Below are 26,610 nucleotides of genomic sequence, written 5' to 3'. Positions count from 1 at the left end.
CTACGCCCCTTCCGCCAAACCTTCCCCTTCTATTGGGCAAACTGCTATATTTATAATTTGATTGGACAACTGACATGTCAATCAAACGTCGGCTTGTGACGCATAGACGTTGTATTTCATAAGGGGCGGTGTCTATACTGGACAACCCCGCTCCCTCCTTCTCATTGGTCAGTTGCCATGTCAGTCAAGCACCACCTTGTTGGCGTAGAGGCGCCTCTGGTACGGGAGTGGGGGTGGCGGCTGTATGGGCGTCGCGGCCTTAAAGGGGCCCGCACCTGCTGTGCCCGCCCTTTGGGGACATGGCGGCGGCTGGTGACCCCCAGCACATGGTGAGAAATGGCGACGGGGTGGGGGCGCTGCCCTGTCCACCAGTACGAGCGGGGGGGCGAAGGGCTCTGAGGGCCGGCGGGGGGGGGCCAAGCTCCTGTCAGCCAAGCCCCGGGGAGGCTGGACCTGGCTGGGAAAGATCCCCCGGATCACCTGAGACTCCCCCCGGCACAGATCCTGGTGGGGATCCCCCCCGTTACCCCAGAGCACGGAGCTGGCTGGGAAAGATCCCCCGGATCATCTGAGACTCCCCCCAGCACAGATCCTGGTGGGGATCCCCCGTTACCCCCAGGGCACGGAGCTGGCTCGGAAAGATCCCCCGGATCATCTGAGACTCCCCCCAGCACAGATCCTGGTGGGGATCCCCCCTGTTACCCCCACAGCATGGAGCTGGCTCAGAAAGATCCACGATCACTCCCCTGCAGCCTGGATCCCCCTCTCATCCCCCCCCAACAGGGATTCTGCGGGGGCTCCCCCTGCAAAGACCCCCTCTGGACCCCCTCCTGAGCAAAGACAGCCAGATTCTGACCTGCTCTGTTACTAAGCGCAGACCTGGCTGGGAAAGACGGCTAGAATCAATCCCCTCCTCCAGCAAAGATCCTGGTGGGGAAAGACCCCCCAGGAGCACATCTCCTCTCCCCAGGACAGATCTTGGTGGGAATTCTACCCACCCGCCCTGAGCACTGACCTCGGTTGGTTGGAGGTGGGAGACGGTGCCCCCCCGAGCATCTCCATGCTTTGAGACTTCTAGGCACTACTGTAATGCAAATAAATAATATTGATAGCTTTTATACATCTCTTGGTATCCAGCTGTTTCTTACCATCCCTCAGCAGCTTGGTGCTGGCTAAGGAATTCTGGATGGGTAACATCATGGTGATGCTGCATGGAATCTAATAAGCTAATGGCACATGTTTACTTACAAAGGGCTACAAATTTCTATTAAGAAAACTTACAATATTTTGTGTGTGTGTGATGCAGAAAAATATACAGATCTCTGAGTGTAAAACCTCTCAGCGATATTACTGGTTTTTAGTGGGAGTCTCTGTATTGCACAGCACAGCCTGGTATCTGTGGCCACCAGAGAAGTAGTGGAGACCAACACAGTTTGATAAGAAGAGGTGTTTATGTTACTAGAAGCTGAAGCCAAAACCTAATCCAAGCAGAATAAATTACTAAAAGATATCGAACATCTAAAAAACATGTTTGCAAGAGCAAGTGAAATTTTGAACTTTAAATGTCTTCAGTCTAGTGGTGCATTTCTGTGACAGATCTGATAATGCTTCAGATGTTAAAAGGCTGGCCCTTTTAAAAGTGTTGCTGTTCCCTCAAACTCTGGTGTAGTGAGGAGGGTACATTCCCATCTAAAGGACTTTTTGATACAAAAGAAATAGAATGTTCTAATAGTTTAATTTTACATTGAATTTGTATTATCCAGCACTTTCTGGTGTCTGCCACGGTTGTTGGTTTGATGATGTCTGCTCTAGGACTCATCATAGGCTCAATTCAGCACTAAACAGGCTTAAAATTAGGCATTTGCTTAAGAACCCTGCTAAATCAAGGCCTAAAAGCCCAAAGAATCACAGTCTAGAGACCAGAAAGGTATGTCTTCACTGCAGCTGGGGGAGAGCCTCCCAGGCTGAGTAGGCGGACTTACAGTAGCTCAGCTCAAGCTAATGTGCTAAAAATAGTGCTGTAGACATTGTAACTCGGGCTTTCATGGCCCCCTGGCTCTGAACTTGGGAGTGCCAGGCTGAGCTACAATGTTTACACGGTTATTTTTTATTGTGCTAGCTTGAGTCTTGTCTGCCAAGGCTGGGAGGCTGCAGTGTAGACTTGCCTCAACTGCCCCCACATGCATCTTTCCCAAGAAGCCTAGCTCAGGGAAGCACAGTGAGACCCTCCTCTCCCCTTCTCATGGAAGTCAGAGTAGGGAGAGGAAGAAAGCATGACTGTTGTGGGCAGCACAATAGGACACAATTGAGGGTGATGTAGTGGTCCGTAGGCTACCAGGCAGGTGATCCTAGAGAATTGCCTGGCCAGTGAAGCGAGAATAGCCATGAGAATATCGTTTCCCCACACTTTCCTGGTCTGCTGCCTTCACCTGACATTCGTGGCCCTCAGAAGTGAAGTCCACTCTTTTTGCTAGCAGCTGCGTTTGTGAGAGGATGTGCAGCTGCTGGGAGGGCGTGGTGCATGAGCCTGACTTCTGAGAACTTCTGGCAACGGGCCATAAACCATTCGATGAAAGCGCCTATTCCCACTTCCTGGGCCACAGGTTAGAATCAGCTGCCTGGTATGACTGAAGCCTGGGCTACGCTTAAACTTAAGTTGATGTAGCTACATTGCTCAGGGGTGTGAAAAATCCACATGCTGAGTGCTGGAGCGATGCTGACCCAGCCCCTGGAGTAGGCACAGTTAGGCTCGTGGAAGAATGCTTCTTTTGACCTAGCTACTGAAAAAGAATGCTTCTTTTTTCAGTTCCTATAGCGACTGAAAAACTTCAATTGCTGGAGGAAACCTCTACACCAGGGATCGGCAACCTCTGGCATGTGGGCCATCAGGGAAAGCCTCTGGCGGGCCTGGCCGGTTTGTTTACCTGCTGCGTCCGCAGATTTGGCCGATTGCGGCTCTCACTGGCCGCGGTTTGTTGTCCCAGGCCAATGGGGGCTGCGGGAAGGGTGGCCAACACATCCCTCGGCCTGTGCTGCTTCCCACAGCCCCCAATTGGCCTGGAGCAATGAACCACGGCCAGTAGGAGCAGCGATTGGCTGAACCTGCAGATGCTGCAGGTAAACAAACCGGCCTGCCAGCAGCTTTCCCTGGCGCACCGTGTGCCAAAGCTTGCCGATCCCTGCTCTACACTGTGCTGCTACGGTTGTTTGGCTGCAGCACTGTAGTTGTGCTGTTGCTGCCCCTGTAGTGTAGACATGGCCTAACCCTGCTTAGCTTCCTCAATTTTGTCTCACTAAGCTTTCTCCACTGCTGTGGCCCCAGTTTTCCACCTGCAGCAGTCAGAGTTTATAGGGGAGGGGAGTGGGATGTAGGGATGCTTGTAGTCCTCTCGGCATAGTCCCTAGGTGGGCATTCTGAATGTTATTTCTTCTGATGGGACAGAAGTCAGAGCAACAGTCTTGGCCTCAAATCAGAGAGAGGATTGAATAATAAGGGTAATCTCGAATATACTGTTAAGATGTGGGCTTTTAAAAGTGGAAACCCATCCTCAGCTGGGGGTTTACTGTACCTGCTCTGTTAGAATTCTCAATGTTGGTGGAGTGAGAAGTGACAATGCTAGCTCTTCAGACTTTGGAATAGCAAGTGCCACACTAAGGCAGTTTTACTTCTGATTATACTGGGTCTATCTAGAATGTTGGCTTCAGTTACATGAGCTTGTAGTTGACCTTTGGCTGGCTTCTCTATGAGCTTGTGCAGGTTTGACACTGGGCAATGGATGGCTAAGACTGAAGTATCCAGGGTGGGTTTCTTCAGTGTTGGTTGAACTTCCATGTGTGTGAAGGAAGAAGGGAAGATTCAGTCTCTGAATGAAGTGTTTTGGTCAGGAATGGCACCAGTTGTTCATGATTCTCTTCTACAAGCCAGGAAGGGCATGGGTTGGATTTACAAGTGTTACATCAGGACTCCTTTATGGTGTCAAGAACTGCTTGATGAGTGAATGTATTGAACTCGGGGAAATGCAGGCAGGTGGAAAGCCCCTTGGGGAGGGATTTGGCACAGATATTTTTAGTAAAAGTCATGGACAGGTCACTGGCAGTAAACAAGAATTCATGGCCCGTGACCTGTCCAAGACTTTTACTGTATACCTCTAACTAAAACATGGGCCAGAGGATGTGGGTGCCAGGGGTGGGGTGGGGGGACGGTCTGGGGTGCTGCAAGTGCTGGGGGGTGGAGGTGGCCCAGGACCCCTGCTGGTGCTGGGGGGAGTCTACGGTGGCGTGCGGCTTTGGTCCCACATTGGTGGAGGTGTATGTGTGTGGGCTGCAGCGTGTGGCCTGGGACCCTGCTTGGGGTGGCAGCATGCAGATCAGGACCCCTGCTAGTGTTGGCGGGGGCAGGGGAGAAGGAGGGTTGGTGGGGCTAGCAGGCTCCCTACCTGGCTCTGACCAGCGTGTCCCTGCAGCTCCTAGGGGAGGGGCGGCCAGGGGGCTCCACGCACTGCTCTCGCCACAAGTGCCAGCTCTGCAGCTCCCGCTGGCTGGGAACCGCAGCAGTGTTCGGAGCCTCCTTGCCCCTCCACCTAGGAGCTGCTCCCACACACCCAAAAAACTAAGGGTGTCTGTGTTAGTGATGGGGAGGAAGGGTTAATTTGTAAGACAGCATGTCAATGGCTGAGGCCAGTGCAGAATGGTGATTATTCCACAGGTCCTTGACTCTCATCCTGTGACTGGAGTGCTGCTGCCACTTAGCAAGCTTTGGAATTGGCTGGAGTTCATGAGCCCTCATGGTCAAATCAGGATGACTGGTCTTTTCTATTGCCTGAGCCATTGGCTTTCGTGAGGTGATGGTCTGTCCAAGACAGTGTAATGTCCTCTATCTTGATATCTAGGCTGAAGATCAGGGTATGACTATTATCTATGTGAATCTGTCTCACCCTGCATTTGTGCCACCCAGCATAAGTCAATCAAATTGCTATTCCTTTCCTCTAAAAAGGTACTGAACCTAGATACTGCCTGCAGAAAAACTCAACTGCAAAATTCCTAGGCAGCTTTGCCCATTAGGAATGTAAAAGAGTTGGGTGCTAATACCTGCTGTCATCTGGAGCTTCAGACTCCACCCACTTTCCCCATTCATGCCTGGATCCAAATTCAAAATCTCATGAATCCTCTCCCACTCCACTTCTCTCCCTGCTGACTCTCTTCATCTTGCGCCCGCCTCTTCTTGCTGCCTTTATGCAAGGTTACTACAGTTACTATCTGGAAGAACCCTCCTTTGTCTTTCTGCCTCCTGGGTTTTCCATTTCTTTATAATCTCATCTAACTTGTGTACAGCCTGTACAAATCTAATCTAAAAAGGTGTTTGCTCCCTTGCTTGTACCTCTTAATTTTTCTCCTGTTAAGTCTAAGGCCTGGTCTAAATTTATTCAGCGAATAGCGTAGCTGAAGTCGAACTACCTTAGTTTGAACTACTTACCCGTCCTCACGGCTCCCCCGTTGACTCTGCCACCGCCGTTCGCGGTGGTGGAGTTCCGGAGTCGACGGGAGCGCATTCAGAGTTCGATATATCGTGTCTAGATGAGACGCGATATATCGAACTCCGAGAAGTCGATTGCTACCCGCCGATCTGGCGGGTAGTATGGACGTACCCTAAGAGTATTATTTATGCTATGTCCACACTACGGACCTGCAGCTGCACCGCTGCAGCTGCACCGCTGTAGGTCTGAGTAGCCGCTCTGTGCTCTCCTGCCAACATAATAAAACCACCCCCAATGAGCAGTGGTAGCTGTGGCATCGGGAGACACTCTCCTGCCAACATAGTGCTGTCTACACGAGCACTTTTGTCACGGGGGTAACGCCCAGGAAAGGGAAGAGAAGCTGTGGTTGGTGAATATGGTCCATGGGTTAGACTGACCCTGATGACGGTCCCTCCATTTTCATGTTAATTTTTGTACATTTCAGGTTGTATTTCCTGAAACATCACATACAACGGGGGTCCTTCCCGTAAGAGTTCCAAAATCAGAAAAAAAAATTAATTCTTTTTGTAACATTATTTCTTTTTAAGCCAATCTCATGGGGTTTTTGTGGGGATTGGGGGGTCTGTCATGACATTTGCGTTGGTGAGGTTGTGATTTGATTGGGGTGATGAGTGCTCCCTTACTGCTGCTGTATAAGCTGTTCTTGAACCTTTTAAAATTCAAATAGCCAAGTCTCAGTAAAACTCACTATTTTTCAGTAAGTTACAGAACATCTGGAACAGTTCAGTCTTGTCTGTTTGTGGAATAGCATATGAAACTGTTCCTTGGCCACATTCATAAGTAAAATGTACTTGACAGCATGATATTATTTGGGCGGTGGCAAGAAACGTTTGTCTGAACTATACAATGGTATAGACAAGCTGGGGGTTGTCAACATTGAGCCAAAGTGGATGGCTATATTGACTCTTCATTGCAACATTCAAACAGAGATTAACTGAATGAACATGACTTGTAGCCAGATTGTTCTCAAGGGAAATTCAAATAAGTAAAAGGGGCAAATATTTATTTTGCTTTATGAAATTTAATGTCCAAGAGTTTAAATAGACTTTCTGAAAAAAAAAATATGCTTGTTGGTGGCTAGGTGCCACTTAAGCAAATAAAGAAAACCGCAGTTGATTATATGTCCCTAGGCTTTTCCATGCAAACATGTTTTCCTGAATCCTGAAGACGTGTTATATATATGCTGGGTGCCAGTATGAACCCAGCCTGTCCCCTTCAGTTGTGGGGAGTAAAGGGTTGAAAGTCTGATGCTGGGGCAAGTAAAGTGAAACAAGGGAATAGAATAAAAATTTTTTTTTCTTATTTACATCAGACCCTGTTTTTGATATGAGTTAGGGTGAAAATGAAGCTCATAGTCCCAGATTGTGGGGCAGGAAATCTGGCCTTTGCAATGTAATTATATTGTTAATCTCTTGCAGTGCTCATGAAAATCAAAATGCAGCTGAGCACTCTGTCAGTAATTAGGAGCTGGGGAGGAGAATTGTGTACCATAGGCTGGAGTAATTTGCCAGCTCTCCTTCCCAGGCTCTTCAGAGGCCATCCATGAGCCTCTCCCCGTGCGTCTGTAGCAGAACCTGATGGCATAATGACCACCATATACATCTGATTCTCCCTGCTTGTTGCAATTAGTGACTGGAAAACGAGGGTTGCAGATAACAACTTTGTTTCATTTTTCAGGGTACTCTACGTGGAAGTTGTAAATCTGCATCAATCACAGATGGACTCTCTGCAGCGTCATTTGTAGATTATCCGAAATACAAACCCTTCATTAATTCTGATTTGCGGCGCTCCCCTGAGAAACCAGTAATTCCATATCCAGAAAGTAACAGCAGAGGTAATAGTTCAGTCCAGCATCTATTGCCGTGGGATCTAGGTGCCATGTAACAAGCATAGAGCATGCCCACAAAGGGCTGTAATCTCACTGTCTCTCCTGCTTTTACCCAGGGGAGGTGTAGTTTAATCTCTCCTCTCTTTCATGTCATTTCTCTTTCCTTAGTTCCTCCTGTTTTGCCCTCCTCACTGTCCCATTATGGATCTGTCTGAGGGTGATACTGCTCCCAGGGAAAGGTCTAATCAAAGAGGTGCTGCTTTTATTTGGATCTAAACACTATTTAGTACAGCCCAGAGCAATATTCACTCCATAGCTCAGTGGTTCTCTTGTATTGGTGATCCCTTTCACACAGCAAACCTCTGAGTGAGACACCCCTCCTTTATAAATTAAAAACACTTTTTTTTATTTAGCACTTTTATAATTGCTGGAGGTGAAGTGGGGTTTGGGGTGGAGGTGGACAGCTTGTGACCCCAACCCCCAGTTTGAGAACCACTGCCATAGCTGGAGTCCCATGGCTGAGAATCTTCTACCTCCTGTGCCTAAAAGTCTGATTTGGAGCCAGTCAAGCTGCACTGAAAACGAGTGCAATTCCCTGGATGGATGGATAGCTGGCTGATGACCTTATAATGTAGCCTATGACTGACATATGGTCCTGCCTTCCCAACTCCCCCAGTGATTAGGGCTTTAATTTGAGCTCAGAAGTGGGTTTGAAGGAGAGGGGAGGCACTCAGTGTAGGGGAAGGGGCAGGATACAAAAAGTAGAAGGGGAAGAATTGCCAGAGGAACATTTAGAGGTCACGGAAAAGCACTACACATGAGGTGGTATGAAATGAGAGCAGAGTTGTATGGAGGGGTGGATTTGTGAAGAGTTTGAGATTCCTGGGGGGAAGATGGAAGAAAGGGAAGGATTAAGCTGAACCTAAACAACAGGATTCAAACTCTAGGTTATAAAGTAGCATAACGTGGTTGGAGTGGCTGTTGTAGTGCAGTCTGACTTGGGAAAGGCCTGGTCCTTAATGGCCAGTGTAGTAAACTGCTAGCACAGAGTGCTTTTTAAATGTAACATGCACTCTGGCACATAAACTGCTTTCTGTCCTGATAGTGCAGTTGGTACATAATTAAAGGAGCACTGTGGCTGAAACATAGAAGTATTCAGTAGTGCAGGAAGAGCTCTCCTGAGAATTATTGATGAAGGTGTATTTTCATATATTGCCTAGTGGTAAACTGAAGCCAGGGTGTGCAGCTGGTAGTAATCCCTTCTGGTTTTCATTGTTCAGCGCTGAAGACCTGTTAACTCCAGAACATTGACTTGTAAAATAGTCTGGTAGCAAAAATGTGAGAGAGTTTTTTTTTTTAATTCAAAAACCGTGCTGTGTGATCCGTACCGTAATGAAAAAACAAACAAAAATCCAGTCTCTTGCTGTCGCATTGGGAACAGAGCCATGCTGTCTAAAACCCTGTCAGCCTGTGAGCTCATCCAAATATTTAGCTACCTTCCACTGACTGTTTGTGTCCATACTTTTAAATCCTACAGTTTCTATAGCTGTAATGTATAAAAATATACACCCAGGCACTTATCATTCATTTATATATTATTAATTAATTAGCTACTTGAAGAGTAGCAATGGTTTTTGTTTGTCTACAATTCAGAGTTTGACGTCTTTGCTTCAGAATTTTCCCACTGTAGTGTAGTAACTGTTCTTTCCCTTTTGTGATCTTATACCAAGATGTCAATATCCACCCTTGCATGTATTAATCTTTTTAATAAATGCACCTGCTTTATTACCTTCAGTGTGGGCTTCAGTATAGAGGTGTCATGGTAATGTGACTTTAACAATACTAATCTGCACATGTGGTCTCTGTATAGATGTATTCTACTTTAATGGGACTTCACATGGGGGTACGGGTGTGGATCCTTTTGCAGAACTGGGGCCTGTATTAGACAATACAGTGTAGATCCATAGTACCTTAGATGACCAGCATAAGGTTTCAGCTCAAGATGATGCAGTTTCTTTTTTTGTGGTAGTTGACTGTCTAAAGATTCTGTGGGATAATTGGTGGTTAAAGGAGGAATTTGAATTAAGGGTGCAAGTGAAGTGGGGAGGGAGTTCCAGATCCAAGGGGAAAAAACAGCAATGGGAGAAGGATACAAAAGGGGCACCCAGAAGGGCAGCTTAGGAGGAAAATAGAGCCACACTCTGGAGAAGAGGATTTTTGCATCTCTTCTGACTTACGTTCGCCTCCCTGGTTTCAGTGAGTATTCACAGTGTACACTCATGCACTGGTTGAGGCTGTAGCCACACTGAAATGCTAGCAAGTGATTGTTTATTTATATATCCCATTGAGCTTATAGTGGGGTATCAGGCTTGCACCTCACTACCACTTCAGTGCCAGCCTTCTTCTACCTATCTGATAGAATGAGAGATGCAGTCAGGAAATCTGTTGTGGATTATATTAATTTAAAGGCAATTTCTCTGTCACTGAGCACTAGCTCCACTTGTCCAGTATGTTTTCAGTGCAGGTAGAGTTGAAAGAGGGAGTGGGGACCAACACCGCCCAGCAAAGATAGCCAGTGACTCTTGTGATATTGTCAAGGGCCAGGCAAAGGGGCCTGGCAGTAGGGGCTGTCCTGTAGAAGTTGTCCCCAAACCGCTAACTGATTTCAAAACCGGATCAACTGAAGCAAGTTTGTTCAGGCCAATGCAGTCTGGTTTACCCAATACCTCACGCACTTTGAAACTCTATTCAGCTGAGACGCTTTAAAAATCAGTTAGGGCCTTGGGGGAAATTTCCCCTGTATTGACCGGACTTAAGGGACATGGGTGTTGCATGGGTCTTGGCATGTGGAGGGAGTGCGGGAAGGTGGCAAGAGGAGGGAGTGGTTGGCATTTGTTAATCTAGTAACACATTTAAAAATAAACCGTTTCATATTCAGGTGGCAACCTGAGGCACTGTCTCTTACTGGCATGTAACGAGGATGCCTAATTCAATTACAGCAATATTTTCTGCTCTGAAGAATCTTCAGGAGAAAATTCGCCGACTAGAGCTGGAACGGATTCAGGCAGAGGAGAATGTGAAACACCTGAGTAAAGAAACATCCGACTATAAGAAAGTGCTAAATGACCAAATACAACAGAGGGAGCACTCCAAGACGGAGGTGTCCAAGCAAAATCAAGGTTTGTTCACAGGTAGCCTTTGCGTGGTCAGGGTGCTAACAATACAAACTCCACCCAAGGTTGCTAACTGGCTTTTAGTGTATCGTGTGGGAACATTCTGCCAGGAACGAACTGTTTGTGTGTTGCGCCCACAGAGACTTAGGGCTTGTCTACACTTAAAATGCTACAGTGGCACAGCTGCGCCACTGCAACTTCACCGTTGTAGCACTTCAGCATAGACACAACCTACCTACCCTGACAGGAGGGGTTCTCCCATCAGTGTAGGTAATCCACTTCCCCTAGAAGTGGTAGCTAGGTTGATGGAAGAATTCTTCCAGTGACCTAGTGCTGTGTACCCATGGACTTAGGTAGGTTTAACAGCATTGCTCAGGGGGGTGGATTTTTCACACCCTGACTGATGTAGTTAAACCGACTTAATTTTCTAGCATAGACCAGGCTTTAGGGCTTGTCTGCACAAGGAAATTGACTGGAATGGCTATTGCAGAATAAACTATTCTGGAATAGCTCCCTGTGTGGACACTTCAATTCCAGAATAAGAATGTCCACGTGGGGAGTTATTCCAGAATAGCTGTTGTACTTTAAATTAACACCCTACATTATTCTGGAGTAATTTACTCATAGGCTATGTCTACACTACCGCAGGAAGTCGACCTATGCTACGCAACTCCAGCTACACGAATAACGGAGCTGGAGTCGACGTGCCTTAGGTCAAGTTACCATGGGGGGGTCTACATCACCGGGGATTGATAGGAGAAACTCTCCCGTTGACTTGCCTTATTCTTCTCATTGGAGAGAGAATAGAGGGGTCGACAGCAGATCGCTCTCCAGTGTCGATTTGGCGGGTCTTCACTAGACCTGCTAAATCGACTGCCGGTGGATCAATCTCAGAGCCTCGATCCCAGCTGTAGTGTAGACCTAGCCATATATACACTCCTTTAATGCATTAGACCTTGTCTACAGTGGGAAAAGTTACATTTTTCTGCATTATTAGAGCTCTAAAATAGGGCTTCCAACGGTGGCACATTTTGATCTTGTTCGGAGTGTAGCCTTGTACTATGTTCAGCAGGATTGGAGATGAAGAGGTGAAGTCACTCTCTAGAAAACAAATGGAATACACCTCTACCCTGATATAGCGCGACCTGATATAAGGCAGGTTCGCATACAAGGCGGTAAAGCTCTGACACGCTGCTCTGAGCAGCGTATTAAGGGTGCCGGGCCAGGGCGAGGCCGAGGGGTTCGATAAGGGGCAGAGGGTCTCGGGAGCGGTCCAGGGCTCCCTTCCCCCTGTGGCCCCCCTTCCCCCCCGGTCTGGGGGGCAGGAGCTGTGGGAGGGCCCTTTTGGGGGCCTCGCAGTCTCAGAGTGGCCCAGGAGATTAGCCAGGGGCCAGGAGCAGCCCCCTCTGCTTCCCTTGCCCTGGCCCCAGCTGTGTCGCTTGGGGGAAGGGATCCCCCCCTGCACTCACCAGCAGCGGCAGAAGTGGTTCAGTCCGGCCCCAGCCCGCTCCACTCCGGCAGCTCCCAGCCACAGTGCTCTGTACGGGGGGCGTCCTTTCCCCACCCTCCCCACACTCACCTGCGGCGGGAAGCGGAGCGCTGCGGCTGGGAGGTGGCAGAGTGGAGTGGGCTGGAGGCGCCTCGCTCCGCTTCTTGCCACAGGTGAGTGTGGGGAGGTTGGGGAAAGGACGCCCTCCACACTCACTGGCAGCGGGAAGCAGAGTAGCCCAGCCCCAGCCGTGCCGCTCCACTTCCCACCGGGCGGGTGAGTGCAGGACCTTTCCCCAGCCGCCCCCAGTGACATGGCTGGGGCTGGGGCAAGGAAAGCAGAACAGGCTGGGGCCGGTGAGTGCCTGTCAGGGGGTGGGGGTGGATAGGGGTTGGAGCAGTCAGGGGACAGGGGGGTTGTGTAGGGGGTGGGGTCCTGGGGGTGATTAGGGACGGGGGTCTCTGGAGGGGACGGTCAAGGAACAGTGGGGGCTAAAGCAAGTTTGATATAACGCGGTCTCACCTATAACGCGGTGAGATTTTTTTGTCTCCCGACGACAGCGTTATATCGGGGTAGAGGTGTAATTCCAGTTGTGCTCAAATGAAGCTAGTGGTCTGTGATACATGGGTAACAGTTCCTGTTACCGTATCTTGTCTGTCATTGAGCAGGATTTGCAGGATTCTGATTACTTGCCTTGTTGTAGAGACTGTACATTGTGAGTGTGAGAAAATTTACGGACATTCCAGCAATTAGCACCAGGATTTTTCAGGCAAAGTGGCCAGAATGATTTCCTCAGAGTAGGAAAAGATGTGTTGATTATGCCACTGAACTAGAGAACTGTTTTGAAGACTTTTTTTTTTTTTTTAAATCACAGATTACTTTTTTTGTTAAGCTGTGGAGGAGGGAGAGATGTCCTAGTTCACATGAAAGCTTCCTACAGATTTTACTCTATTGTAGAGCCCTGTGCAGGACAGGTTTTTTTTTTTAATTCCTGGTCCCATATCGCTCTGCAATACCCACTCTCTCTCCCACCCACTCTCGTATTGTTTCTTACATTTTTATCCTGCTCCCCAGGGCCGCCCAGACGGGGGGGGGGGCAAAGGGGGCAATTTGCCCCGCGCTCTGCAGGGGCCCCCAAGAGAACAGCAGAGTCTCCCGCCTCCGCCCCTCTCCTGGAGCCTCAGCGCATCAAGCGCCGAGTCTCCGCCGGGGCCCCTGAGCCCCGCCCCGCTCAGAGCCGCGTGGTGAGGGGGCGGGGCTGGGAGCTCCAGGCTGAGCTCAGCTCCCTCCGCTCGGCGTGGAGCTCCCAGCCCCGCCCCCTCACCACGCGGCTCTGAGCGGGACGGAGCTCAGGCCCCGCCGGCCGCACGCTGCGGCTGTTCCGGCAAGGCGCTGAGACTCCGGGTGAGGAGGGAGCCGGGGGTAAGAGGCTGGGGCCGGGACGGGGGGGGGAAGTGGGACCCGCCGCCGAAGCGCAGCCCGGTCTGCGGCGGCGGGGGGCCCTTCCGTTCCGGGACCCGCCGCCAAAGTGCCCCGAAGACCCGCGGCGGGGGCCCCCCTCCGCCGAATTACCGCCGAAGACCGGGCTGCACTTCAGCGGCGGGTCCCGCTTCGGCGGTAATTCGGCGGCGGGGGGGCCCCCGCCACGGGTCTTCGGGGCACTTTGGCGGCGGGTCCCGGAACGGAAGGGCCCCCCCGCTGCCAAAGACCCCGGGCCCCCGGAATCCTCTGGGCGGCCCTGCTGCTCCCATCTGCAAAAACCTTAGATCCTGTTTGAGAGTCATATTTCCCCCATGCTACAAAAAAAGTCAGTTAATATATTATAAATATAAATGGAATTCAGAGACAATTTTTACCACTACAAGAATAAAACAAATCTTGCTTAAGCCATGTAAAAAATATACTTTAACTGTTGTAATAGACATCAAATCTTTTCTCGCTTAAATTTAAGTATTAAAAGGGTTTTTTTAAAGTATTTTCTTGCAAATTACCACTGTCTGATTTTTTTTTTTTTGCCCACCCAATCTTGCCCATAATAAAATATGTTGTACCCACTCCCACTATTATGGCAGTGGGTCCTGTGGAACACGCAGAATCCCAGTCCCGTTGCAAGGCTCTGTTCTACTGGATGATTGGTGTCATGGAAGGATTTTTAAACTGTGAGCTCTTTAGGGGCAGAGACTGTTCCTTTGTTTTGGAGCAGCACTTAGGGGGATGCTATCGGAAGTGAATTTACTGACTGATCTCACATTTCCACTTTCTCTATCTTAGAACTGTCTTCTCAGCTGGCAGCTGCTGAATCTCGTTGCAGGCTTTTAGAGAAGCAGCTGGAATATATGAGGAATATGATAAAGCATGCAGAAAATGAAAAGACAAGTGTCTTGGAGAAACAGGTAAATTCCCCAATCCAAGTTTACCTGCTAGTTATACTAGAGAAGTTTAATGAATTAAGGCATGATATTGAGTAATCATTGTAATTCTGGCACCTTGAAATGTGATTCTCTATGCTGTTTTAATTTGTCTTTAAGCCAAAGAAATTAAGAATAAAGTTCTCTGCTCATATCTGCCAGTCCTATTTCAACACTGATATTTTGCTTTCTCCTTATGAACACATCTCTTGTTGAAGTCAGTAGATGTGCTCTCACATAATGATGCTGAATCAATAAATCCTGAGTCTTAGTTCCCTCCAATGACAGATCCATACCTCTAGGACAGTGCTTAGTCCTGCCTGCAACCCCCCCCAACTCCTCGTTAGGGTAACCAGACAGCAACTGTGAAAAATCGGGACAGAGGGCAGGGGGGTAATAGGAGCCTATATAAGAAAAAGACCCAAAAATCGGGACATCTGGTCACCCCACTCCTCATCTAGAAATAATTCCCCCCCTTCACCCCCCAGATGTTTATATCCTTAAAACATTTGTAGAGACTTATCCTGGTTTTCTCCTTGCATTATGTGATGCCTCTGCATGTTCTCAAACTCAAGGTTTGGATGATTGTTGAGGCTTTGGTGGTGGTGCATTTCTAACAGTTTTTGCTTTTTCCTTTTCTCTTTGTAGGTCACTTTAGAGAGAGACCGACTTCTAGATCAATCTCATGTTCAATCTAAATTGGAAAAGCTGGATTTGCTGGAACAAGAATACACCAAACTAACTGCAATGCAGGCTCTAGCAGAGGTCCGTCATTCGTCTTGCACACTAAATCAGATTTGTCTTGGTCATGAGTATTGAGCACGTTTTGGTCCTCTACCAAAAGATCACTAATAGAGCTGAATGTGCATCCTGCAGGAAATTCTGATATTTTTTAACATTTTGACCCAAATCAGGATGTAAAGTTGAATTTTTTGTATGGAACAAATTCTAAATTGTTTACGTTTCATAGAATGTCAGGGTTGGAAGGGACCTCAGGAGGTCATCTAGTCCAACCCCCTGCTCAAAGCAGGACTAATCCCCAGACAGATTTTTGCCCCAGATGGCCCCCTCAAGGATTGAACTCACAACCCTGGGTTTAGCAGGCCTGTGCACAAACCACTGAGCTATCCCATTTAAACATTCCCAAAATTGAGCAGTTTCATTTTGTGTTGTTTAAAAGACCCCAAACTCTTCATTTATAGTCATTTAAAGATTAAACTGCATTGTCTTACTCGCGCATGTTGCTTTATAGGAGTTGTAGTTTGGGAACCCGCTGTATCCATTCGCTCACTGACCAGACTCCCTTGCTGGACTACATCTACCATGATGCACCACTAGGGTTACCAGCTGGCTGGTATTTGACCATCCTGGCCAGTTTTTTTATGGATTTGCCAGAAAAATAATTTAATATGCCTTTTTTTTTTTTTTATGTGGGCCTAAAGATTTGCATTCTCACAGTGCACTGGGATATCTAATGTTAAAAGTTTGTGTTCAGTTAAAGATGCTGCAGTGTTCCCACTTCCGCAGTTTACGTGATAACCCAGGGGTCGGCAGCCTTTCAGAAGTGCTGTGCCGAGTCTTCATTTATTCACTCTAATTTAAGGTTTTGCGTGCCAGTAATACATTTTAAAGTTTTTAGAAGGTCTCTTTCTATAAGTCTATAATATATAACTAAACTATTGTTGTATGTAAAGCAAATAAGATTTTTAAAATGTTTGAAGCTTCATATAAAATGAAATTAAAATGCAGAGTCCTCCGGACTGGTGGCCAGGATACGGGCAGTGTGAGTGCCACTGAAAATCAGCTCGCGTGCCACTTTCAGCACGCGTACCATAGGTTGCCTACCCCTGTGATGTATCAGAGGGATAGCCGTGTTAGTCTGGATCTGTAAAAGCAGCAAAGAATCCTGTGGCACCTTATAGACTAACAGACGTTTTGCAGCATGAGCTTTCGTGGGTGAATACCCACTTCTTCAGATGCAAGAAGTGGGTATTCACCGACGAAAGCTCATGCTGCAAAACGTCTGTTAGTCTATAAGGTGCCACAGGATTCTTTGCTGCTACCCCTGTGATGACAGATCAAAACTGTTGAAAATACAGCAGCTTTCTGCCCACCAGCACGCAAGCACATCACGTGCACGTGTTAGAGGGTTTGAGTCACGTGAGAGTGAGGAGACATGTGATGTTATCAATCTTATCTATACATAGTCTCTCTTTAGATACTATAAATGGGCTGTTGGGGGGCAGGGAGAATGTTGCCTTGTGGTTGGAGTTTGGGGTTGTGGTGGGATGGCCGTGTTGGGGACCCATCATTTCAAAGGTGGTAATCTTCTGCACCACACGCAATGTTGTCAGAGGCAAATCTGTATTGCATTGTGGAAGATGTAGTCCAGCCAGGGAGCTTGGCTCAGAGGAGAGAATGGGGGCTTGAACTACAGTGCCCAGAAGGCAACACACTGATAGTTCCATAAAAATAAACTGTTTCCCTATTTGAAACTAAATATTTTGGGTCAGTTCAACATAATGCAATATTCTGATTCAGGTCCGAGTGACCCAAAAATGAAATATTTGTTTTCTTGAAGAATTTAGATATTTTGGGTCAAAATTGAGTTTTGTTTTTTTTCCTCCCTGTGGAAAATCTGAGCCAGGAAGTTTTGATCAACTCTTGCGACTAAGACCTTTTCTAGACTACAGAGGCTTTGCTGGTATAGCAGTGCTGGTATAGCCCCTGGTAGAGATGCTATGTAAGACCGGAGTTCTTCTGCCAGCGTAAACAACACTAGCCAAGTTGACAGAGGCACTCTTCTATAGCATAGTTGTGTTTGCAACAGGTCTTTGCCAGTATAACTATGTCAGCTAGGGTGTGTGAAACTTCATTGACTTTAGTGCAGTTACACCAGCATAAAATAGGCTCTTAGTTTTCCAATGACTAGCAAGGTGCTAAAAATCATAGCCTGAATAGAGAAACTGGATTTATGGTTTATTACAACACTCTCTAACCCATTAACAAACCCCTCTTCCTCCGAGCTACCTTCTCTCCCATTTCTTTCCCCCTGTATGTGGCGAGGTGCTAAACAACCATCCCACCTTGTCTTTAGCTTTGACACTGGGAGTACCTTTCCCAGACCTGAAGAGGAGCTCGCTGTAAGCTTGAAAGCTTCTCTCACCAACAGAAGTTGATCCAATAAAAGATATTACTCCCACACCTTGTTTCTCTAGTATCTGGGACTAACACAGCTACAACAATACTGCATAGACTTAGTAATGCACATAACTGTGTTGGGGGGGAAATGTAAAATTAAAAAAAAAAAATGCTGCTATTTATTTACATAGCAATTGGAATACAACGTACGCTTGTTTTTCTGACGACAGCTTGATTTTGGATTATATTAGGGTGCAATGTTTAATCTTCAGTGTGAAGGTTAAGCCATGTTCCAGAGCCCTGGGCCTTTTTTACTGTCCATTCTAAGGTTCTGATTTTTATAAGACCTGTCGTGCTCATCACAAAGCTGTGGCTTCATCTCATTAAGCCAAGGTTTTCATCTTAGGAGTGATCTGCACAGAGGAAAATGGGTGCTTTTTTTACTGCTTCATGATGTATAAAGAATCCCTGGAAGGATTTTTCAAAGGGTGCGCTTTTTTTTTTTTTGACCTGGTATTTTACTTAGAAATATCAGGAATGTGAAGTCAGTCTTCTCCGGCTTTGCTAGAAGACCACTTAGATGTCTCTTATGGATTGTTGACCTCTGTTGTCAACTTACAGTCTGGATGTTCAAAGACCTCCATTGTCACAAATGTTTGAGGCATTTTAGTTAAAGATTTTAAAAATAAACCCAAAATATGTTTCAGGTCTCTATTCTAACTTGCACAGTATCTGACATGAAAAAATTGCTAGTTCTTTAGCTGTCTCTTTGGTCTGAGACACTGGACAAGACCTAAATTTTAATGTAAAAAAAACAAGTTAAACCATTTTTAGGCCTGTTATGTATTTTTAAAGAAAGGCAGTCTCCTCATTTTTTCCTCTTTGTAGGTTACACCCTTCACTAACTTGCTCTAGCCTTTCAGGCATTGTAATTAATGTCTTATTGAAATAAACATGGGAAAATCCAGTGTGTTTAATTTTAAATATTCAGGCCTGCTTGTACTTGTTAAAGACAGATGCGTCATCAACAGATATTCTGAATCTGAAGGGAGTCTTCGGTCTAAAACAGTGCATTGAACTATTTAGTTTTAATTCTGTTCAAGTTCCTATTTTAAGACTTCAGAAAAAAGGAACCAGGCATTCCACCAGTAACAACATTTTTCTTATTGAACTTCAATTAGAAAAAAATGAAAGAACTGGAACAGAAGCTTCAAGAGGAGGAACATGCAAGGAAGCTTGTGCAGGAGAAGGCAGCTGAGGTAACCAGCAAGTAATCTTTCCCTCTTATTAAACTTTCATTTAAGCTCACTCGTCGGATCTCTCATGTGCAATGAAAAGCTCGATGCAGTCTGGCTGGTGATGGAATCCAAGAATACCAAAGGCACCACTTTCTCTTCTTCTGTTCTTTTGCATGAAATGGTGGAAAACTTTCTCTGGCAGGGCTGGGAATTGGGGAAGGGTGACATTTTGTGACTTCCCCAGTCCTGTCAAGAAGAGGGTGTCCAGTAAGTTATATTTTACTATAAAAACACAAACTTAGTCTGATGTTTCCTTCAGATAATCTCCAGCTAGGATGATGAGGATGCAATTTACCATTACCAAATCTGGCCAGTGCACCCAGTTAACTGGATGGCTTTCAACTGCAGCTAAATCAAACTCCCTGGCCTATATAGCCCCCTCACCCTGAGCTGGGTGGAGCGTCTCTTCATTCGAGGCTTCCAAATCATCTATTGTCCAGTTCCTTTCCAAGGCTTCCTCACATGCTTCTTCCTCAAGCCCTTTTTGCCCTAGGAAAGATTAGGACTGCTGCCCTTCCTGAGTTTCCACATTGGCAGACATTTGCAACACATCCTACCCTCTACTCCCCAGACTGAGGAAAACAGGTCTTTTTATACCAAGCATGCTTTAACGGCCTGCCATTCCCAAGGCTACTGAACTATAAGTCCCAAAGCACTCGTGTTTGGTAGAGACCACATCACAGGACTCAGCTGAGTTAGCTTTGTTTGGTTCTGCTCCGAAAAGTTGAATAGAAAATGATTGACTCCCTAGAGATTTTTGACCTCTCCTAAATGACCTAGGATGGAACTCTAGGCCTGTTTTAGGATGGATAGAAAGTATTTTTTTCTACTGAATTCAAGGGTGTTTTTGTTTTAAGTGATTTCTGTAGATTATCTATTGGTTTCTTGACAATTAAGTTCACACCTCCATTAAGGGTACCTGTAAAAATAGCATGGTGGAGGTTCCATGTTTGTGTCGGAATCCATATTGCATTTGCTCAGTGTCCAAGTAAGAGCTGTGTTTTTTCAACTGCTAACCCTACAGACTCAACCTGGACTCAGCATAAAGCTGGATTCTTTATAAGCATCCATAATAAGCATCAGTTACATGGATACTGCTGTATTTGAAGGCTGTTATAGTTGGATGGTTATAACTAAAGGCATAATTTGGCCTGCATCTTATTAGTGGGACTTGTTGTTGGTGATGGGACGCAGGGGGAGGGGAATCTAGAGCTGCCATTCAGCCCAGGTTAAGTTTGCAGGACTAGCAGTTTATGGAGATGTTGGCACAATTAACAGGGAATCCCACAATTCTAAATTTAAAATCTCTTCAGAGCAGAACTATGCTTTAAGTAGGATCAAGGGAAAAAAATTGAGTCAACACTTTACAATAACTAGCGATGTATGGAGGACAAAAGGATACCATCAAACCAGTATTGCCTGCATCAGGATATAAACCTCTCAGGCCAATGACCTTAACTTTGGTGCCATGTACATCATTGACACTATAATAGATAATCCTCTGTGTGCTAAAATAGCCGGAAGGTAACACTGAATGCCAGCACTGATGCTTATGGAGAGGTTGAGGGGTTCTCACACTAATCCTGCATGTTCACTGGTGGCTGGAAATAATGATTTCTGAAGTCATGTCTTAGAACTTTTGAGGAAAAGAATTAAACTTTTTATATTGATCCATTTGCACAGTGATCACTCCAAACCTCAACTTTTTCAGTAAAATATGGAATGTATTCAACACGAGTCAACCAAAGTGGAAGGAACTGGGATGTCCTCAGAGATGTGGCATCATTTACTGATGAGGCAGGGCTAATACTTTGACAGTCAGCAGAGATGTAAAGGAAGTGCATGACTGTAATGTTATTTCACACTTGCCTGCAGGGAAGTGGCTTGCGACTCATTCAGCCTCTCATTATGACTGGTAATTCTTCATTGAGCCAGAATTCATGGTGGTAGTTTAGATCAGAGGTTCTGAAACTGGTACATGAGTTTGATCCATCCATGCACTTTCCAATAACTTTTTAAGGGGGTATATGAACTAATAAAGTTTTGGAACCCCTGGCTAGATGTACTCGGTGTCACTACTGTAGGTGTTTAACATTGCAGTAATACCTAGAGGCCTCAACCACATGGGCGTACTGTTGTTCTAGGCATGTGCAAGACCTACAGTAAAGGACAGACCCTGCCGCAAAGAGCTTACTGTCTAAAAATTGCTCCTTGGCTGGCCAGTCCCAGACTTCAGGGTTTGGTTGTTTTTTTTTTTTTTGTTTTTTTTTAACACCTTCCAGTTATTTTCAAAAAAATCATAATTCTCACTATTAACTCCATTCACAGCTTCAGACAGGACTGGAGACTAACCGAATACTGTTGCAGGCAGGAACGCCATCAGTTCCTCCAAAGCCAAGGAAAACAAAGAAGAAAGCCAAGCAGCCAGACAAGGTAGCATGCTGTCATTGTAAATTGTATTGGGAAGGAAGGAGGATGAAGTGGGTGGCTGAGAGGGAGAGATCAGGTAGCTGGCTCCTTTTTCCTAGAAAGCAGAGGGGTATGGGTTTGGCAGGGTCACGTCTAATGACAGTTTCTCTCTTCTTAGAAACGCCCTCTCACGAGACATTTCCATGCACAACCCCACTACAGGCTGTGTCTGGGTGATGTGCCATTTGTCGCTGGAAAGGTGAGTGGGGTTAATTCTGAATGACTACAAGTAGCAAGCTCTGGAGAATTTTACACTTTGAGTATGAAGTTAGTTCAGAAGATGGGGCTCCAGGTCATGGTTTCCAAGTTTCACACAGTAAATAAGCACCCTGACTTGCACAGTAAGCCAAAAATCAAGCTAATCCCATTTCAAAACAAGCCAATCCCTAAGAACCCCAACACTGTGTGACTAGATCCCCCAGCATGCAGTCTGGGACTGTGATGGACCCTTTGTGCACCCCTGACACTCTCCCTCCCTCCCCCACCCCCGCTTGTTGGGAGCCAATCAAAAAAGAAGCTACTAGCCAGCAAGCAACACTCAAGCCATTTAAGTAAAAAACAAGCCCAATTTCTGCATTTTTTCCGCAGGTTTGGCATCTTGTTTGGTGCTTTCATGACACCTAGTGGTCAGACTACTTAACAGTTCTATTTTCCTTTAAACTTGTAATTTTCCCTCCAGCCTTTCCTGCAATACATTTTATCTTCTGTAACACCGAGCTGGCATGCTCAGAACCATCTCCTCTGCGCTCAGGGCTGCTAGTCAAGCACTTTTCACAAGCATGGATTCACTCATACACAAAGCTCTTCTTAAAGTCACTAACAGCAAATCAAGAGAAAAGCCACATAATTAGAGTTGTCTCTAAATAAAATGTCCTACAATCTCTCTCTTGCTCTAGGTTAAGAGATCTATTCACATCTACTTTACTTTTCCCCTTCAGTCTACTAGTCCCAGCCATTCTGTTGGAGCCAATGTACAACATGTGTTGCATCTAATGAAACAACACTCTAAAGCTCTGTGTAACGATCGTGTGATCAATGATGTTCCACAACCTAAGCCGACTGGCAACGCACCTCACCCCAGCAAAGGCAGAAAGTCCTCTCTCTCGACAGGCTCCTCTGCATCCCAGGAAGAGCTTTCTGAAGTGTTGCTGACTTTGCAGGATGAATTTGGGCAGATGAGTTTGTGAGTCCTGTGATTAAATTACAAGTGTGAATGTTTTATACTGCCAGTGATTTTGGTTTGGTGGTGGGAGTTTTCTGGAGGGAGGGGGGTTATACAGTCCCTTATCCAAAGATGATGCATGCATTTAGGCAGGGGTGGGTCAGGATTTAGTTCTGTCCAATCATGGCAGCCTTTTTCCCCGTAACACTGATTAACATTCAACTTCGGTTATTACTACATACTAATGCAAAGAGCCCTGCAGTATTTACAAGCAGCAGTTCCAAGAGGCGCACCTCTGAGTTTATTCGTAACACATCAGACAAGTGAGTAAATGTGACTACCCTTTTGTGAGGGCTGCCTTGCTGTTCTTTCTGCTAAAATAGTCATCTAATTATCAGGATCTAAACTGCTTCACTAGTCTCATGTATCATCCATAGTAGGAGCACAGACCTGAAATAGCAGCTAATGCAAATGAACCAAGGAACTGCAGAATGGGAAATAGGACTCTCTCCTCAGAACGGACTGAGCACTAAGACTATGGCTAAAGGAGGCCACCCATGTAAACTTAAATTAGTAATATTTAGGCCTAACTAATTTGATCAGTTATCTAGTGCAGCAGCAGTGGCCCATGTATGCATTCCACGTTGACAGCGCTCACCAACAAGAACATTAGAGAGTCCTGTTATGCCATCATAGCTGAACTATATTGAGACAGTTTCTGGTTACTAATAATATGCCTCCCTAGAGATGTCATTTCTCAGGCAAGTGGGCAAACAGTGTAAAGTTGAGAAAATCACACGCAGGCTTTTTTTCCGTCTTTGTGTAAGTGATCACCAACAGCTAGCAAAGCTAATCCACGAAACCCCAACTGGTGGCCTGAGGGAAGACCTGGAGCGGGAACTTGAGGCATTGGTGAGAAGAATGGAGGCAAAGGCAGACCAAATAAGTAAAGTCCGGAAACATCGGACACGGGTAAGTCAGTTGCCTGCAGTTGTGCTTCTGTAAAATGATTATTGTGAGGAATCTGTCACTGTCTGAACTGCTGCTATAGCTGAATTTGGAAGCAGCAGACACGACCTGCCTTGTGTGGTCACGGGAGAGAGCCATTTGTACATGGGGGAAATCCCACAAAGACATTCTGCAAGTTGTCAAAAGACTTTAACATACTTTGAGGAAAATAAGTTAGTTTTGTTTTTTGGTCACCCAGACTTTACTCAGGAAAAGGTTTGGGTTCCCAGGCTCCATTTTCACGGTTGCACTACATTTCTGGCCAGTCCTCCTCTGCTTTGCATATGCTGCTCTATCTGGTCTTGCTTTAGAATGTACATTTCACAAATATTGGAGGGAAAGTTAAAGATAGATACTTTGATCAAAGACTTTAATCCCGTATCTAATTCTTCTTTCTCCAGTCTTCCTTCATCTTACTGAAGTTTGTTTTGCCCCAGAGATCAAATACAGTGTGGCAAGCCTGTTCAGTTTACATTGCTGTGTAGCATATCTTTGTGCAGTTTTCAACCCCCTCATCTCCAGCTTTGACATTGTGTGTGCTCTAAGGACAGAAACTTCATCTGCCTAAAGTCAAAGTGTTGAAGACTTAAACTGCAGATGTCATCTGAAATCAAAGGCAGTTGAGCTTGTTTCCCCCACCTTCACTAGATCAGAGGTTCTCAACCTTTTTCTTTCTGAGCCCCCCTTCCTCCCCAAACATGCTCTAAAAACTCCTGCATATAAAAGCCAGGGCTAGCGTTAAGGGGCAGCAAGCAGGGCAATTACTTGGGGGTCCCCATGAAGCTACATTTGCTCAGGCTTCAGCCCCAGGTGAGGCTCAGGGACCTGGGGTTCATCCCCCTTCTGCCCTGGGCCCTAGTGAGTCTAATGCTGGATCTGCTTGGAGGCCTCCCTGAAAACTGTTTGAGGACCCTTAGGGGGCCCCAGCCCCTGGTTGAGAACCAATGCACTAGATTTCCAATCAGATGACTGAAGAATTCATAGCCATTAAGCTATTCTGCAGAGGAATGTCTGGGTCAGTGGAAGAAGACAGTTTATTAGTTACTTCTGTCAAGAAACTGAAACAGTTGTTGCAGGCTGGCAGGTGTAGCAGTGTTGACATTGTATGGCGATACACATGGTTCCGCATGAATACTGTATGTCCCTGACTAGTAAAAAATTTCCTGCACCACTGTAGTATTGAGAGTCGCATACTGTCCTATTTACACATATTTACAGCTGATGCCAGTTCTTCATACCACCAGTGTGTTTTAGAGCTCTTGAAAGTGATACCTCAGGTAGCTGCTTTCTAAGGACAGTGAGTGGCCTGTACAATCTGCAATAGGTAAATGGAAAACTTAATTTTTAGTAATCACTGGGAAAAGGTGGGCAGTGGCTGTGTAGACTGGAGACTTAAGTCAGTTCTTACCCACATGGCCTCACGATTGGAGAAACTCCCCTAGAGTCAGTTAGAGGATTTCTAAAATAGCTAACACTAATTCAGAACACAAACTGCACTGGAATCAGATTTTATCTCCATATTCATAAAGATTTATGACATTATTACCTGGCTATAGCAGTAAATAGATATGCTGTATAGGAGAAGTTTTCTTAAGTATTCCAGGAGATTGGCTGTCTTGGTAATAGATTCTCAGCTTTCTATCGGAGTCACAGGCACAAGTGAAAGGGGAGATTTTAATTCCATTGGGAGAAATAAGTAAACTGAAGCCGGGCTGCTCTTAATGTTTCTCTTTGGGCTTTCCTTTCAGCTGGAGAAACTCAAGAAAGAATGTAAGTCCAAAAAGTCTCGTGCTGAAGAAACACGAGACAGCCGGAGTGGAGTTAGTGAGGTGAAAGTAACAACCACTGTGACAACCAGGGGGAAGGATGCTGGCCCCATCAAAGTGAAACCTGGAGAGAAAAGCCGGAAAAACCTTCAATTGTTGCGGGACATGCAGAGTATACAGACTTCCCTTCAGAAAGATGATGTCAGCTGGGACTACTGATTCCTATACTGGTTGATATTTTCCTTAAACTCCACCAGTCTGAACTTTACGTCTCACATTCCAGGTCTAAAAGAGATGCCTTTCCTACTGTGTGAAAGAGACTACTGTATACGAAGTGCACTTTTTAAATGTAACCCCCCCCATTTTGCATCTGTAGGTCTGATTTATTATGGTTCTAATCCATCCACAACACCGATTAGAGAAAGCAAGGCCTCATTTCTAATGTATCTAACTACTGAGTCCATATGCAACCCTCCATTATCTCCCCCTTTGTCAGCTGTATCCTTCCTCTAAGTCTTTTCTTCTAGCCTCCTTCCTCCACGCCTGCTGCACGATGTTCTATTTCATTATTCACATGAGTGGCTTGTCTAAAAGGTATGTGTGGTTTCACAACTCTTGCTATTGAACTTCTGCATGGGGCTGCTTAAAGGCATATCACCATTCAAAAATGAAGCTTTAGCCACGAATCTACAAGGTGTTATCAGTTGCTGGATGTATACACAGTTGCTGACAGCACAGCCTTTGAGAACATAAGAAAAAGCAGGCGAACCTCAGAAGTGTTTTGTTTAACTATCCAGTTCCAGGTCTATTAGCCATTGTTAATTGCAATGGACACTTCAACTCACTCACAAAGAAAGAACAAAGTAATTATCTTTTGGACTAGTTTTTCTTACCAGTTGACTCTCATTTAATAGTAATGATGTCTTAAGACTGGAGAGAGAAGTCTTCTGATGTGGAATATTGGGATAAAATCTATCATTTACTAGTGCACTTTGGCTGGAGCAGTAAAGTGCAGACATTTTTAATTTGCAAGTGCCTTAATCATGCCATTCAGTGCTGGCAGCTTGCTTAATTTTAACTTGAAATAGTATTCATTTTGACTTGGATATCTGCTTTTTTTTAGTGGTGCAGGTGAGAGTGCTAAATGACTCACACACTTAAGTGAATGTTATTTATTATATTAATAATGTAAAGAATGTCATAGTAATGGCATGTACAGAAGACAGATTCAAATTACCTGTGTCTATAAAGTTTTATGATTGGAAACCAATAAAATTAACTTGCAAATTTGAGTGAAGTAAGTTGAAATTTCTCTTTACTAACTTTCAAATTAT

General features: G+C 45.8%; 1 protein-coding gene across 2 annotated transcripts; it reads left to right on the top strand.

Moving 5' to 3' along the window:
* The first annotated feature begins 173 nt into the window (after nucleotides 1-173).
* CEP57 (centrosomal protein 57) lies at nucleotides 174-26,568 on the top strand. Of its 2 annotated transcripts, none has more exons than XM_045019585.1 (11): nucleotides 174-329; nucleotides 7,212-7,368; nucleotides 10,362-10,541; nucleotides 14,296-14,417; nucleotides 15,081-15,197; nucleotides 18,755-18,832; nucleotides 21,200-21,304; nucleotides 21,459-21,539; nucleotides 22,279-22,523; nucleotides 23,330-23,474; nucleotides 25,259-26,568. In XM_045019585.1, exons 1-11 carry the CDS (start codon nucleotides 300-302, stop codon nucleotides 25,493-25,495), a joined length of 1,497 nt encoding a protein of 498 aa, XP_044875520.1. In that variant the 5' UTR covers nucleotides 174-299; the 3' UTR covers nucleotides 25,496-26,568. The 2 variants fall into 2 exon arrangements, with proteins under 2 accessions (XP_044875520.1, XP_044875514.1); XM_045019579.1 differs by having other exon boundaries at nucleotides 10,362-10,553.
* The last annotated feature ends 42 nt before the right edge of the window (nucleotides 26,569-26,610 follow it).

This window comes from Mauremys mutica, chromosome 1 (assembly GCF_020497125.1).
Source record: "Mauremys mutica isolate MM-2020 ecotype Southern chromosome 1, ASM2049712v1, whole genome shotgun sequence".
Taxonomy (NCBI): domain Eukaryota; kingdom Metazoa; phylum Chordata; order Testudines; family Geoemydidae; genus Mauremys; species Mauremys mutica.
The sequence above is the reverse complement of the archived record's forward strand: the minus strand, read 5'-3'. Positions and strand labels throughout refer to the sequence as shown.